The sequence below is a fragment of the Schistocerca cancellata genome, chromosome 3 (genome assembly GCF_023864275.1).
Source record: "Schistocerca cancellata isolate TAMUIC-IGC-003103 chromosome 3, iqSchCanc2.1, whole genome shotgun sequence".
Taxonomy (NCBI): domain Eukaryota; kingdom Metazoa; phylum Arthropoda; class Insecta; order Orthoptera; family Acrididae; genus Schistocerca; species Schistocerca cancellata.
This window is the reverse complement of record NC_064628.1, coordinates 231,659,853-231,675,396: the sequence shown is the minus strand read 5'-3', so window position 1 is coordinate 231,675,396 and position 15,544 is coordinate 231,659,853. Positions and strand designations below refer to the sequence as shown.

Below are 15,544 nucleotides of genomic sequence, written 5' to 3'. Positions count from 1 at the left end.
AGTGACGAGCAGGGCACCATGTGGTAAAGGGACAGGAACTTTGGAGAGTTGGTGGAGGAAATGGTTGGTATCTTTTATATAGGAGGATAGGTTCTGGGTAATAGGTTGAAGGTGTTGGTCTATGAGAGAGAGATTCTCTCAGTTGGGGCACAGTAACTGGCCATAATGGGTCGTCCTGGATTGTTCGGTTTATGGACTTTAGGAAGCATGTAGAAGGTGCGGGTGTGGGGAGTGGTATGGGTAAGTAGAGAGATGGACTCTGGGGAGATGTTCTGGGATGGGCCTAAGGATGAGTAGTGACTGGAGATCCTGCTGGACTACTGAAATGGGGTCACTGCGGCAAGGTTTGTAGGTGGAAGTATCTGACAGCTGACAGAGTCCTTCCGCCAGGTAATCCTTGTGGTTCAAAACAATGGTGGTGGAGCGTTTGTCTGCAGGTAGTATTATAAGGTCAGGATCAACTTTTAGATGGTGGACTGTGGTTCTTTCTGCAGATGTAAGGTTAGTTTGCACGTTGAGGGATTTGGGGAATGATGGTGAGGCAAGGTTCGAGGTTAAGAAATTCTGGAAAGTTAACAGGGGGTGGTTTGGAGGCAGTGGAGGGGGATTACAGTTGTATAGAGGAGTGAAATGAGTTAGGCAAGGTTCAATATTGGACTTTGGTTGAGTCTGGTTGGTCGGGTTGGTGACGAAAACGTGTTTCCACTGTAGGGACCAGGAGAAGGAGAGAAGGTCTTTAACAAGTCCTGCATGATTGAATTTGGGAGTGGGGCAAAAGGTGAGGCCTTTGGAAAGAACTGATATTTCTGTGGGACTAAGGCTTCTGGAGGAAAGGTTCATGACTGTGTTGTGGGTCTGTTTAGGTTCTGGGTTCTGTGTGGTGGTGGGAGGGAGTTTCAGAGGGTGGGGTAAGTGTAGTAGGTCTGCGAGATAGGGTTTGTCAGCTATGAGGGGATATGGAGAAGGTTTGGAGGTTGTTGTAGAGGTGGTAGACAGTGGTACTCTGAGGCGGGAATATGAAGTGAGTAGGATGGAGAGATTCTTGAAGTGATGTTGTGCATGTTGCTCAAGTTCCTGCAGGGCAAGAGTTTTGATGTGTGTTATGGGTTCCAGGAATTTGTGATTACATAGCAGGAGAATTTTGTGGATGGAGAGAATGTACTGCAAGGAAGATTGGGCGTGATTGATATGGTTTTGCAGGACTATGTTGGTGAGGGCTAATGATTGGCGGAATCTGAACAGGTGGAGATAACTGTGGGAGAACCAGAGATGGGTAATTTGATGGTACGGCCATTGTGGGGGGGGGGGGGGGGGGGATTTCATGAGCCAAGCAACAATGCAGGAACAGTGTGCAGTTTAACGGAGTCAGTGGTCTGATTAATGGAATGGTCTATTCATTATCTGGAAACAGCTGTATCTTGTTTTGTGTACTTTTTCCTGCTTGTTTGTCTTGTTAGCGTAGTGAGTTGGTGAGTTGAGTGTTTGATTTGTGTTATTACCAATATACCTCAGATGGTAGTTTTGCTGTAAATAATTGTGTGTTGGTTCAGGATAGGCATAACAGAAACTAAGTAACACTGTGTAAACCATAGGAGAGCATTTTTTTTTTAATGCTATCCAAAATGAGCCAGACTGCCACTGAAACATGTGAGGTACAATTATTTATAGGAGGGACAGTAGCAGAAAGATGCCTGCAGGACATCATGGCACAGAAAAACTACTTTCAGAATGTAGATCCATACTAGATACATTCCGTATACAATCCAGTAGTGGTTATCATTAATTGGTATGAGTAGGTATGACCTAGGGATTCAGAACAGTTAGAGCTAGGAAGGAGCTTTATACTAGCAAATGGTACATCTTGTATCAGGATCAAATTTTCATCTCCCAGCTGCCATAACACATACTATGACAGGGGCGGCCAAACGTTGCACGCGGCACATGAGCACATAGCGCTGCACGTGTGCTGCTCACGTACAATCATCAACTGGGGCAGTGGTGACAGCCAGCAGGTTGTAGCAGTGTAGTACCAGGCTAAGCTGCGCATGTTGATGTGAAGCGACCACTACATAGTGAACGTTGTATTTCAATAACCGGAAAATGCAGAGTGAATCAAGGAAACAGAGAAGTGTACATTTGCTATCTTTTACAAAGGAATGGGGGAATCATTTTTTCTTTGTGCAAAAACGTGAAAATTCGAAATGTTTAATATGTGGCAGTATTCTTGCTGATCAGCGGAAGTTTAGTATTGAATGCCATTATAATAAATTTCACAAAGAAAAGTACAGTTTATTGTGGGATTCTGAGTGGATGGGGAAATTGACTGAGCTTAAGAAGAGTGATCTGATGATACTAGATGAATCTGACATAAGTTCCTGTTGTCATGAGAGATTTGCGACTTTCTTTCACCATGTCTCTCATCTAACTGATTTAACATTTTATGGAGCACTGTTTTCAGTTTTTCAGGACGACAACAATAACAGCCCAGCGGTACATGCAAGTTATAAGATTGTGCTTAATATAGTGAGATCTGGAAAACCATTTGCTGAAGGTAAGTTTATAAAGGAGTGCATCAATGACGCTGTTGATTTACTTTGCCCATTGAATGCAAATCAGTTCCAAGCTATCACTCTTTCTCGGCAGACTGTAAGTCATCGTATAAGTGCCATGGCAGGTGACGTTTACCGTCAATTAAGGAGTGCAGTGCAGGAGTTTATTACGTTTTCCATTGCACTTGATGAGTCCACAGATATTTCAGAGACTGCACAATTAGCGATTTACGTCCACGGCGTGGACACTGCTCTGCACATAACAGAGGATTTTTTAGATATGATATCTTTGAAAAGCACGACCACCAGCGTGGACATGCTAAAAGTCTTTGAAGAAGCTGTCGAGTCAGTTGGCTTAAACTGGAAATGTTTGGTGTCAGTGATAACAGACAGAGCACCTGCAATGAAAGAGGAACAAATGGGATTTGTTGGAACAATAGCTCTCATCAGGGAACGCAGTGCACTTCCATACTCTGTATATTGTGCGAGAACAGAATTGCAAAGAATATGTTTCTGTACTTAGTGCAATAAAAGAGGAATTTCTCAAGCGATTTGGGGATATATAATATTTATCCCAAGCTTTTGAATGGTTCTCAAGACCATTTGCTGTTTCTGTAGATGATACTCATTCCAATATGCAAATGGAATTAATAGATCTACAGTGTAATTCTCGTCGGAAAGAAAAATTCCTTTTGGAAAGGCATGTAATAGTCTTTTATCATGAGTTTCTACAGCAAGAGTTCCCTCATCTCCATCGTGAAGCTGCGAAGATAATGTCAATGTTTGGCTCGACCTACGTTTGTAAGAGATTTTTTTCTGTTATAAAAATTAATAAGTCTCGGTTAAGAGCAAACATCAGTGATGAACATTTACATAACTGTTTGCGTTTGCCTGTATGTAGAAATTTTGTTCCAGACATTAAAAGTTCTGTAAACTCCACCTGTGATAATTAAATAAAATGTATCATAGGTAATAGGTACTCTTTCAAACCATGATTTCTTTCAAGCATTCCTACTAACCTTATTCCTTCATTCAATAAAGCAAGCTAGGAAACAAAATGCATTACAGAAAAAGGAGCAGAGAGATGGTATGATGGGGAGGGGAGAGAAGCGGGTGGCCAGCTTGCCCCTGTGTGCATGCAGAACACCTGTTAACTGCACACAAGCAAGTGCACCGCACACGTGCAGGATTCCTGCCTGCCCCTGTGCTATGATATTGAACATAACATAACATAACATACTGGCCTGAGAGATCTTTAGATATCCTTCCTGCTGAAAACCTGACATACCTAAATGGTACCTTGCAACTCAATTTCCATAACTTACTGGATGAGCTAACAGCAGCACAGAAGGGGCATACTAGTGCAGAGTAAATGCATCAGCATGTGCAACAACGTTGTAGTGTCACTAACACAGAGTTGTGGTAATGAGTGCTTCAACCTCAGGTTTCATCTTGATTTTGACTTCCATCTTTGCAGCTTGTATCACTTTATGGTGTAAAACTGTCTACCCTTCTGAACTCCTGTACACCAAGTACTGACTGAGAGGCTCACCCTTGGCAAATAATTAGTGATTAAGTATACAAGCCATTGGACATTGTAATTCAGTCTGGAATGGCAAAACAGAAACCTGAATAAAAATGTACCTAAATTTAAAATTGCAAAGTAATTTCCAGAAATAATGTCAGCCTGCAATCCAGGACCATACCTTCTAAAGAGGGGAGATGTGCTGTGCCAATGCCTTTCAGAATGCCATCTGTAACCAGCAGCCAAGTGAACAGAAAGCTGTCACTGTATTTTGATGCAAGAAACTGTGGAGAGGCTGAGTTGATATGATGAAAGACAGCCTTGGCACTAAAGCAAGACAGTTAGCACACATCCAGTCCCCACTGCTGCTGCCAGAGTTTCAATGCTGTCGATACAGCATAATATGAGGGACAGAACATCACAAAGGTGTCACATAATACACCCTGACTGAGCACCGCACTGTGCCACTTCTGGGCTTGAGCAATCAGAAATGAAGTCCTGTCACAATAGTACTGAGTTGAGCAATCATAAGTACCACCTGTTCCCGCAATGCAGATTCTGTCATTGACTCCAGCCAGCTCTGAGAGATACTCTGTGACAGTTATCAACCTGACACACATCAACCAGCCTACAGCTGTTACACACTGCTTCTGGTAGCTGCAGGTGTATGTGCTACACCTAGTCCTTATGCTGCAGGGAGCTAAACTGATTCCTTCCAGCCAGAGGCCATCTGTCATCTGCTGGCTGACTTCAGTTGACCTCAGGGTGCCTACCGAGAGTGTTCAGGGTTTGTACCGCACCTGACTTGCTGCTGAACCACAACCTGCCTACATGCAAGCACTCTGCTATTGCAGAATTGCACCCACAGTCCACTACCACTGCATATTATGTTGAAGTCCTGGGTTCCTGTGCATGGCATGCCTTATCCCTCTGCTGCCATTTGACACAATCAATACTGGGCTGGCTGTGCTGATCTGTCATCTTATGTTCCACTGCCTGGGGACACGGTTATAACACAAGGCCACACTGTCGTCACATCCTACTGAGCAGGGCTACAACAGCTGCTGTTTCACACCACCTTGTTTTGTTGGTTTCAGCACTGCTGCCTGATCCAATAAGCACCACTGGGCACTGACCACACCAAGCTGACACACTTGACTGACGTACTGATTGAGATGAATAAATACACTATTTTTTCCTGAGTCCTTCTATGACTCTACAACAGCTGATCACCTGGTTCATCATAACTTCTGCCCTACCAAACACCCTGCATCAGAATTGGGGCCTATAATGAGGCCTTTAACACTCAAATCATCCTGAAATCACTATACATCAGTTGAGAAATATCATAGTACTCTTTCTGCACCTTTCTATTACTGTTGTTGTTGAGAGGCATTTTAAGTGAATTTCTACATTTTATGTAAATTTAATTGTTAATGAAAGAGGAAGATAAGGAGCTGATAATAAAGGGTTTGAAATTACCAAGAAGTAAAAATAAATAAATTAATAAAAATAAAAATTAAAAAATAAATAAATAAATAAATAAAAATGCTAGATTCACTTTTATAATTCACTAATAAAGCTATAAATAAAACACAGAGCAATCAGAATTTCAACAGACACACCGAGCGGGGTGGCGCAGTGGTTAGACACTGGACTCGCATTCGGGAGGACGACGGTTCAATCCCGCGTCCGGCCATCCTGATTTAGGTTTTCCGTGATTTCCCTAAATCACTCCAGGCAAATGCCGGGATGGTTCCTCCGAAAGGGCACGGCCGACTTCCTTCCCAATCCTTCCCTAATCCGATGAGACTGATGACCACGCTGTCTGGTCTCCTTCCCCAAACCAACCAACCAATCAACAGACACATAAACAGAAAGGAAGTAAGTTTTCAGCCAACTGGCTTTTGAGTTACACTATTTAGTGTTTTCCTTGTTTAGATTATTTGGGATGCAGTATTCCCTAATAGAGAGAATGATTGGGGAAGAAATCAGCCTAATTATGTTGAAAGCAGCTAGTCACTGTTTATACATCTGAATGTGACATGCCTAACTGAAATCTTCCAAGTTTTCAAGGTGCATTTCGAACAGAATTCTCAAGCATTCGACTGCTGTCTCCACCATTGTCATCAGGAATAAAGTTACTGACTGCTGGGGCTGGCACAGTGCTCTGCTTATACAGGTATGGCAGCAGTATCTGGAATATTCCAAGGGAGGGCTGAAGTGATGGATGTGTGGGAAGAATTTTAAGGAAGAACAATCACACCACTAAGTGAGGTGGTGCAGTGGTTAGCACACTGGACTCACATTTGGGAGGATGGCTGTTCAAACCCACATCCGGCTGTTCTGATTTAGGTTTTCCGTGATTTCCCTAAAATGCTTCGAACAAATTGTAGGATGGTTCCTTTGAAAGGGCACAGCTGACTTCCTTCCCCATCCCTCGCTAATCCAATGGGACTGATGACCTTGTTGTTTGGTCCTCTCTCTTGCATCAACCAACCAACCAATTTGTCAAATCATGTGACAATTTATGAAGTTGATCTTAATGCCAGAAACCTACTTAATATTCATCTGTTTCTGCCATCAATATTGTCATCATCTGATTGGGATTAAGTAGACATAGTAACTGCATGCTAGCTTGTGCAAGAAAACATCTAAGCAATGGAGTTCGAGCACTTAATCCAAGGTCAAGGAGACATGGAATCCAGTAAGGCCACAGGACAGTGGTTAATCTTCCCATCCAAGAATTAGTCAGTGATTCTGTTGCAGTGGAAAAATGAGGTCTTAATTTTTTCCAACATTGTGATGCTTACAGGCACTGGGTATTGTTGGTGAAACAGAGCAGCGATTCACAGCTACAGTTTAAGCCACAACCTCACAAAAGCTCATATTAGGTCACGTCAAAAAACCATAATGAACTTTTAGCACTGAAAGTAGACATTAATTGTAACACACTGAATGAAGCTCAGTGTGTGAAATTTTTTGGGATCCAGTTGGATAACAAGTTAAAATGGAGTCAACAGAAAGATAAACTAATCAGAATTCTCAGTTTAGCATGTTATGGCCTTAGATGAAGCATCTGTCATTGTGTTGGCCTAAAGATCAGAATGTCTGCTTAATTTGCATAGTTTCACTCCATGGTGTCTAATGAGATTAGCTTCTGGAGCAGTGCACAAAAAGTAAATAAAGTATTTATCAGCAGAAGCAAGCAGCAAGAATACTGCTTAAAGTAGGTAACCACACATCTTGCAGAAGCCCATTTAAGGATCTTCGAATTGTTACCATCACTTACTCCTTAATAGTTTTTGATCCCGATAATAATAATCCATTTCAGCTGAACTATGACTTACAACACACAAAATAATTTTCATACAGACTTTGCCTCCTTTTCTAGGGTTCAGTTTGGAGTTATGTACTCAGGTGGAAAGATATTCAGCAAGCTCCTGCCTAACATTGGGAATCCCTACAAATTCAGAAGAAAATTAAAAACATACCCCATTGCCCTATCATTTTACAAACTATCTGAATATCTAGATTCTGGGATTGAAAGATTCAGTTACATATGTGGCAACTAGTAGCATTTGTTGTAGAAATGTATTGTAAACAGGACTCAGTCATTGAAAAAAAAAAAAAAACATTGTATTCAGCCAATACTAGGCTATAAAGAGCAGGTAAACAGAGCTATATACTACAACTGAGGAAGCAATAGATTCTTTCCAAAGGAGCATGTTTCTTAATATGTTACTCAATTAAATTTAGATGGCTAAGCATGAGTAGCATTAAGTAGTATAATGATAGTTTGTTGTTAATACTAAACACAGATTACATTTCTATGATGTCTTTGTCTTATGTTAACACAATGATGGAAAAAAAATTGCAACACCAGGAAGTTGGTAGGTGTGTTTCTACATCTGAAAGATGATGTCTGTTAGTAACACACAAGTCGCCTAAGAGAGGCACTACTAGTGCTTTATGAGGATGCAAATCAAGTTCGCCTTAAATACATGTTGTAACAATCTTGAGAATTTGTTACCTTTGAGATTGGATGTGGTGAGATGATGTTAGTCAAAAATATCTTGAAGGCCACAAAGATGCCATTATCAACACCTCGCTGAGTTTGAATGAGGCCAATCACTGGCACCAAGGCAGAACCAACTCTCCTCATAAAACACAACAAATCTCCACCCTGCTCTCCAACAACCTCTCATTTGACACCACTGAAGTCGCAAATGGCAATAGTTTGGGGTTAGTGGAAGGCATGCTACAAGGTGTCTGGCTTAGGGCTTTCCTTGAAATAATCAATTTGTAACAAGTTGTTGTGTCACTGTGGTACCAAATCCCAGGCATGATGGTCTTCCCTCTCAGTAGTGCCACGTGACCATCTGAAGCCTGGTTGTCTTGTGACCACTGCCAACAGCAGTCATGTACAGTGACTACATTTTTGTCAAGCCTTTCTGAAATAATGCAGAAAGTACATCCAACTTCTTGTAGGGAGAGCATAAGGGAACAATTGACAGTAATGGGGGAAAGAAATACAGTAGAAGAAGAATGGGTAGCTTTGAGGAATGAAAGTGAAGGCAGCAGAGGATCAAGTAGGTAAAAAGATGAGGGCTAGTAGAGATCCTTGGGTAACAGAAGAAATATTGAATTTAATTGATGAAAGGAGAAAATATAAAAATGTAGTAAATGAAGCAGGCAAAAAGGAATACAAACGTCTCAAAAATGAGATCAACAGGAAATGCAAAATGGCTAAGCAGGCATGGCTAGAGGACAAATGTAAGGATGTAGAGGCACATATCACTAGGGGTAAGATAGATACTGCCTACACGAAAAAGAAGGAGTATGTAGAGTGTCTATACAAGGGCAATGTTCTTGAGGACAATATTATGGATATGGAAGAGGAGGTAGATGAAGATGAAATGGGAGATATGATACTGCGTGAAGAGTTTGACAGAGCACTGAAAGACCTAAGTCGAAACAAGGCCCCAGGAGTAGACAACATTCCATTAGAACTACTGACAGCCTTGGGAGAGGCAGCCCTGACAAAACTCTACCATCTGGTGAGAGAGATGTATAAGACAGGCAAAATTCCCTCAGACTTCAAGAAGAATATAATAATTCCAATCCCAAAGAAATCAGGTGTTGACAGATGTGGAAATTACTGAACTATTAGTTTAATAAGTCACAGCTACAAAATACTAACGCAAATTCTTTACAGACGAATGGAAAAACTGGTAGAAGCCGACCTCGGGGAAGATCAGTTTGGATTCCATAGAAATGTTGGAACACGTGAGGCAATACTGACCCTATGACTTATCTTAGAAGAAAGATTAAGGAAAGGCAAACCTACATTTCTAGCATTTGTAGATGTAGAGAAAGCTTTTGACAACATTGACTGGAATACTCTCTTTCAAATTCTGGAGGTGGCAGGGGTAAAATACAGGGAGCGAAAGGCTATTTACAATTTGTACAGAAACCAGATGGCATTTATAAGAGTCGAGGGACATGAAAGGGAAGCAGTGGTTTGGAAGGGAGTGAGACAGGGTTGTAGCCTATCCCCGATGCTATTCAATCTGTATATTGAGCAATCAGTAAAGGAAACAAAAGAAAAGTTCGGAGTAGGTATTAAAATCCATGGAGAAGAAATAAAAACTTTGCGGTTCGCCGATGACATTGTAATTCTGTCAGAGACAGCAAAGGACTTGTAAGAGCACTTGAATGGAATGGACAGTGTCTTGAAAGGAGGGTATAAGATGAACATCAACAAAAGCAAAACGAGGATAATGGAATGTAGTCGAATTAAGTCGGGTGATGCTGAGGAATTAGATTAGGGAATGAGACACTTAAAGTAGTAAATGAGTTTTGCTATTTGGGGAGCAAAATAACTGATGATGGTCAAAATAGAGAGGATATAAAATGTAGACTGGCAATGGCAAGGAAAGCGTTTCTGAAGAAGAGATATTTGTTAACATCGAGTATCGATTTAAGTGTCAGGAAGTCGTTTCTGAAAGTATTTGTATGGAGTGTAGCCACATATGGAAGTGAAACATGGATGATAAATAGTTTGGACAAGAAGAGAATAGAAGCTTTTGAAATGTGGTGCTACAGAAGAATGTTGAAGATTAGGTGGGTAGATCACGTAACTAATGAGGAGGTATTGAATAGGATTGGGGAGAAGAGAAGTTTGTGGCACAACTTGACTAGAAGAAGGGATCATTTGGTAGGGCTTGTTCTGAGGCATCAAGGGATCACAAATTTAGCATTGGAAGGTAAAAATCATAGAGGGAGACCAAGAGATGAATACACTAAGCAGATTCAGAAGGATGTAGGTTGCAGTAGGTACTGGGAGATGAAGGAGCTTGCACAGGATAGAGTAGCATGGAGAGCTGCATCAAACCAGTCTCAGGACTGAAGACCACAACAACAACGACAACAACATGGCCTATGGTATAATATTTTTGGGAAATCAACCAATAGCAAAAGAAGTGTTCCATGCACAGAAGCGAGCAATAAGAATTATGTGTGGAGTACATCCTAGGCACCCGTGCATGGATCTGTTTAGAGCTCTACAAATCCTTACAACACCCTGCCCATTATAGTTTTCCCTGATGTGCTTTGCTTCAAAAAATAGCAACTTATTCAAAATCAATATTTCATACCACAGTTATAACACCTGAAGTAAACTGGATATCCATTATGAGCTATAAGCGAAAAGCATGGTCCAGAAGGGGGTTTTATACAGTTGCACCAAGATTTTTAAGGCCCTCCCATGGCACATTAAAGAACTGGTTGGAAACATGCCAAAGTTTAAAGAAAATCTGAAGCAGTTCCTTTTAGATGAATCTTGTTACAGTATTGATGAATTTCTTAGTAAAAATGCATAGAATCTCTTGTTTGTGCTTAAACCTTACTGTGTGACCTCTACAATTGAGTAATCATACTCTGTAAGTACAGTGTAACTTAATACAATACCCAAATTTATGCATGTCTGTATATGACGCTTGTATAACTTAAGAACAATACCCAAATTTATGTATGACTGTATATTCTTTCAGATGTCCTGTACCTTAACTAATATGTAAGGGTACATGCTAAACTTCACAGTTTCTTTAATCTAATGATAAGATCAATGTATCTGTGCACAAAACAATAATCTGTAAAAAACCTTGACTCGTTCTATATCCAGGGATATGTTCCCATATGGATCTATGGAACGTAGGAATAAAATTGCTATTGTAATTATGGAATAATTAACAATTAAAGTTCCGATATTTCTAGTCATCAAAAGGCAGCTATTTTTATGTTTTCAAAGTAAAAAAAAAATTGTATCCATAATATAAATATTACATGATAATTTTTCAGTCAGAATTAAGCATACTAATGTTTTGAATGGTGTTAGTTATTGAAATTGTAACTACGACTATATAGAAATGTAAAGTTTTACTCAAACAAAATTTAATTAATTGAATCTTGGCCTTTCACTCAATAAAACCAATCCTTTTGTTCACCTGAAAATGAAAGGATGATTATCCGTTAAGTAAGTAAAATGATATCAGCAAATTAATGAAATATATTATTGTAATGATAAAACATGTAATTTTTAGTCCTAATAGAAACAGATTCTTTCCCGTCTTTGAATGAAATTATTCACTTTTATTTCATGTAAATTTCTATGTAATTTGGGAAGATGTATGTAAAAGTTTTAATAGTTAAACCTAAAAATTTAATATGTAACAATGTCAGTAACTGTTTAATATAATATACAAGGGTTGGAACTTAAATAGTGGCAACTATTTATTCACAATCGATACAAAAGAGTTACATGTTTGCACGTGTTACTGTCCATCAAAGAAGTCACCAGCATTGTGTAGAACCCATTGCCAGTGATGTGGAAGGTGTAGTATATCTTTCTGTTGATGGTGCAATTGGAGCGGTCTAAGATTATGGTGATTCTCGTGTACGACTGTGATGGTGTTATCCTAATGCATTATGTTTCTCCATGGCAGACCATCAGTGCACAGTATTACTGTTCATTTTTGGAGCATCACCTGTGACCAGCTTTGCGAAAGGAGCAGCGACACTTTCTGCACAACCCACCCATCATTTTGCACAACAATGTGTGAGCGCATACCGCGCAAGCAGTGGCTGCTCTGTTTGGTTGATGGGACTGGGAAGTACGGTGTCATCCACCATACTCCCCAGATTAAAGTCCTTGTGACTTTGATTTGATTCTGAAGATGAAGGAACCACTTCATAGTATTCACTTCAGAACTGTTCCAGAGATTCAACAGGCAGTAGACCGCTCCATTTGCACCATCAACAAAACAGGTTCTTCTAATGATATACTATGCCTTCAATATCACTGGTAATGGGTTCTACACAATGCTGGTGACAACTTGGATGGACAGTAACAGGTGCAAAACTCTTTTGTATCGGTTGTGAATAAATAGTTGCCACTATTTAAGTTCCAACCCTCATAAATAGAGGCAATTTGTACACCACCATATCTCAGTTGGAGTTCAGTTTGACATCAGTCATGAGACAGTGTTAAGTCAATTTTACATGTAGTTCACTGCCGAACATCTACCGTGCGAAATAAAACTTGTTGTGAACATGAATTCCTGGAGCTTATTTCTACCATTGAATGATTCCTGAGTTGTGATGCACATATTATTTATTTGGTGGAGGATATCCGCAGCATGATGTGGTATTCTGTTTTCTTGTGCTAAGCAATGATACAAATCCCAAACTTCACCACAAAAAACCTTTATTCGCCATGTTATATTACAGCACATGATTGGGGAAACTGAGAGTTCTTGGAACACCTCAATAACATTCACCATAACATCATTGTCATATTGGAAATATAAAATGATTATGGCCTACACTTTCTTGATGTCCACATCCACTGAAATTGTCAGTATGTATGAGAAACCAACATACACAGATTTTTTATTGGTGTGTCCTCTACCAGCACCACTCAATGCAGATGCACACCCCTCTGAGGACCAAAGTTCACCAATCTGTAGCTATAAGTTAAAAGTGTTGAGAACCTGTCACAAGACTGTGTCACCTGTGTAATGGTAACCTGTAATTTCATAAAGGATTAAACAAAAATATTGTTGAGAAGATCAAGAAGAAGATTCTGTGGATCAATGATGTGAAAAATAAGCTGTCTTGTGAAGAGACACACATTTAAATCAATCTTCAGGTATCTGTAAAAAATGGATAACTTTTGAAGCTTGTAACATTATATGGATCTTAGAATGTCCATTGATCATAAAGTACTATGTAAGAGAAAACATTATTATGCCAGGCAAACAGTACACACTACAGAGCAGCACTAAAAGGAAAGAAAGCATTAAAACTGTGTGTCAGATGAGGCTCAGATCTGGAACCTGCTCTTTTGTGAATAATGATCTTACCAAATGAGCTCTCAAAGCAAAATTCACAACTTTCTCATAAGCTTTTATTTTGTCAGTACTTCTCTCCTATATGTACTTTTTACACTCATCTGCACACAATGCCAGATTCCCAGCCATGGAAAAATATGTCACAGGGAAGTGACTTAGCCACAGTCAAGGAATCTATTTCCAGAATTACTCTTTCACTCTGAAGTGGAGTGTGGGCTGTTACAAAACTTTCTGACAGGTTATGACTGTGTGAAAGACTATGATTTGATTCAAATCCTGATCCTTGCATTTTGTGGGTAGTAGTCTTTTTTGAGCATATTGTGGCTCCTCCCTTTTACCTCATGTTTCTGGATGTCTGCCCTTATTCTTTACATTTTAACTTCAGTAGTGAAAGTAAAGCACCTCTGTAGTTTCTACAAAAATACTTATGATTAGAATGCTGCTGATGCTCATGTTATTAGTCAAACAGTACTTTTTATATAACAGAAATCCTCTACCTCCCTTCTACATATGCTATGTGAGTGGTTTCACTGAATTATGCTAATCTGTTCTGTCTTTCTCACCTCTTCTCTATAAAGTACTTACAGCTTACATTATTCTTATATGAATGCCAGTACTGGTTTTAAATTTACAGAATACATGAAACATTACACACATGAGCAGTTGCATGAGAGATAGCTGATTTTGTGTGCATGTGTATGTGTGTGTGTGTGTGAGTGTGTATGTGTGTGTGTGTGTGAGAGAGAGAGAGAGAGAGAGAGCAAAGGGGGGGGGGGGGGGTGACCTGTTACCACAGCACATGAAATAGCACCTCTTATTGTGGCCAGATTTTGGCTCCACAATGAATACGGATCTCCACCTCTCAGATCACATAGTCTCTGTGCTTTTTCTGTGCTGCCAAGTCTAAGGTGTACTGTGGTATTCAATTCAGGAAAAACTACCATGGGTAACACTGTGTTGAAAACAGAGCTGCTGTCAACTATTGTGGATCATAACAGTGGATGGAAAGATCACAATGTAGCAAACCACAATGCTGCACATCATCAAACAGCAACCAATTGTATCATCCAGAACCATCTCTTCATTATAGGATACAGAGAGCTTTGCAATATATTCATTCATGCACATCAAAGGTGTTTGGGGAGCAAGAACAATGCTGCTGTGTGCTTGAGATATGGAAAGAGGTATCATAGATGGATGAGTCATGTTAGCATATGATGATGAAAGGATGCAAGTATGGTGAAAACTACATGATGTGATGCAACCAATTTGCTAACAGGACATTATTCAAATAGGTGGTGAAGTTATTCTCACATTAGGGGTGTTTATATAATGTCAAGTGAAGTCTTTGATGCATTTGATATTGTCTGTTAGTGACAAATGATACCAGAACTGCTTGTCTGAATAGTTGCATCCATTTGTTTGCTTGCAGCATCCTGGAGGCAACTAATACTTCTAGCAAGACAACGCACCAGCCCATTGTTTCCTATTTATGCCATCAGGATCACTCTCAAGTTTTCTAACCTCAATTCTAAGGGGCACAATTGGTATGCAATTGAATATGTTTGCAGTGAAAACATACTTATGTCAACTTCCATGAGTTATAGATGGTAAATAAGCAGTCATGGATCAGAATAGCTAACCTATCGTTTTTGTGTCTCAATGAGCATATATTACATAGTGTCACAGTTATCATGACAGGTATCTCCAATTTAATTGCTCATGAATGTAACTATGAAAAAGGAAATTGACGCAATGGATATTATTACATGAGATTGCTTCAGTACCTGCAGAGTTCAATTTGTGTAGTTCTTTCTTGTGCTTCAGGTGGCGTGACCTTGTTGCAGGCACTGGCACAGGTGGGTGTTCTGATGGTGTGTGTCCCAAAGATGTTGGTGGACTGTCTGAGCCAGATGCTGAAGAGCTTGCATTCAGCACCGACAACCGGGCACTTGATTTGCCGCTAGAACGAACTGGAAACAAAAAACCACATTTCATACCTTCAGAATATGAAGATCGGAAATTAGTGTATGATACTGCCAGACCTATACAGTAAG

The 15,544-nt window shown here is 40.0% G+C and overlaps 1 protein-coding gene across 1 annotated transcript in view; it reads right to left on the bottom strand.

Moving 5' to 3' along the window:
• Positions 1-15,544, bottom strand: part of LOC126176238 (uncharacterized) — a 400,926-nt gene that overhangs the window by 117,618 nt on the left and 267,764 nt on the right. The window contains exon 8 of the mRNA XM_049923383.1: positions 15,275-15,460. Within this exon, the coding sequence (XP_049779340.1) occupies positions 15,275-15,460 (186 nt within the window). The remainder of the gene's footprint in view (positions 1-15,274; positions 15,461-15,544) is intronic.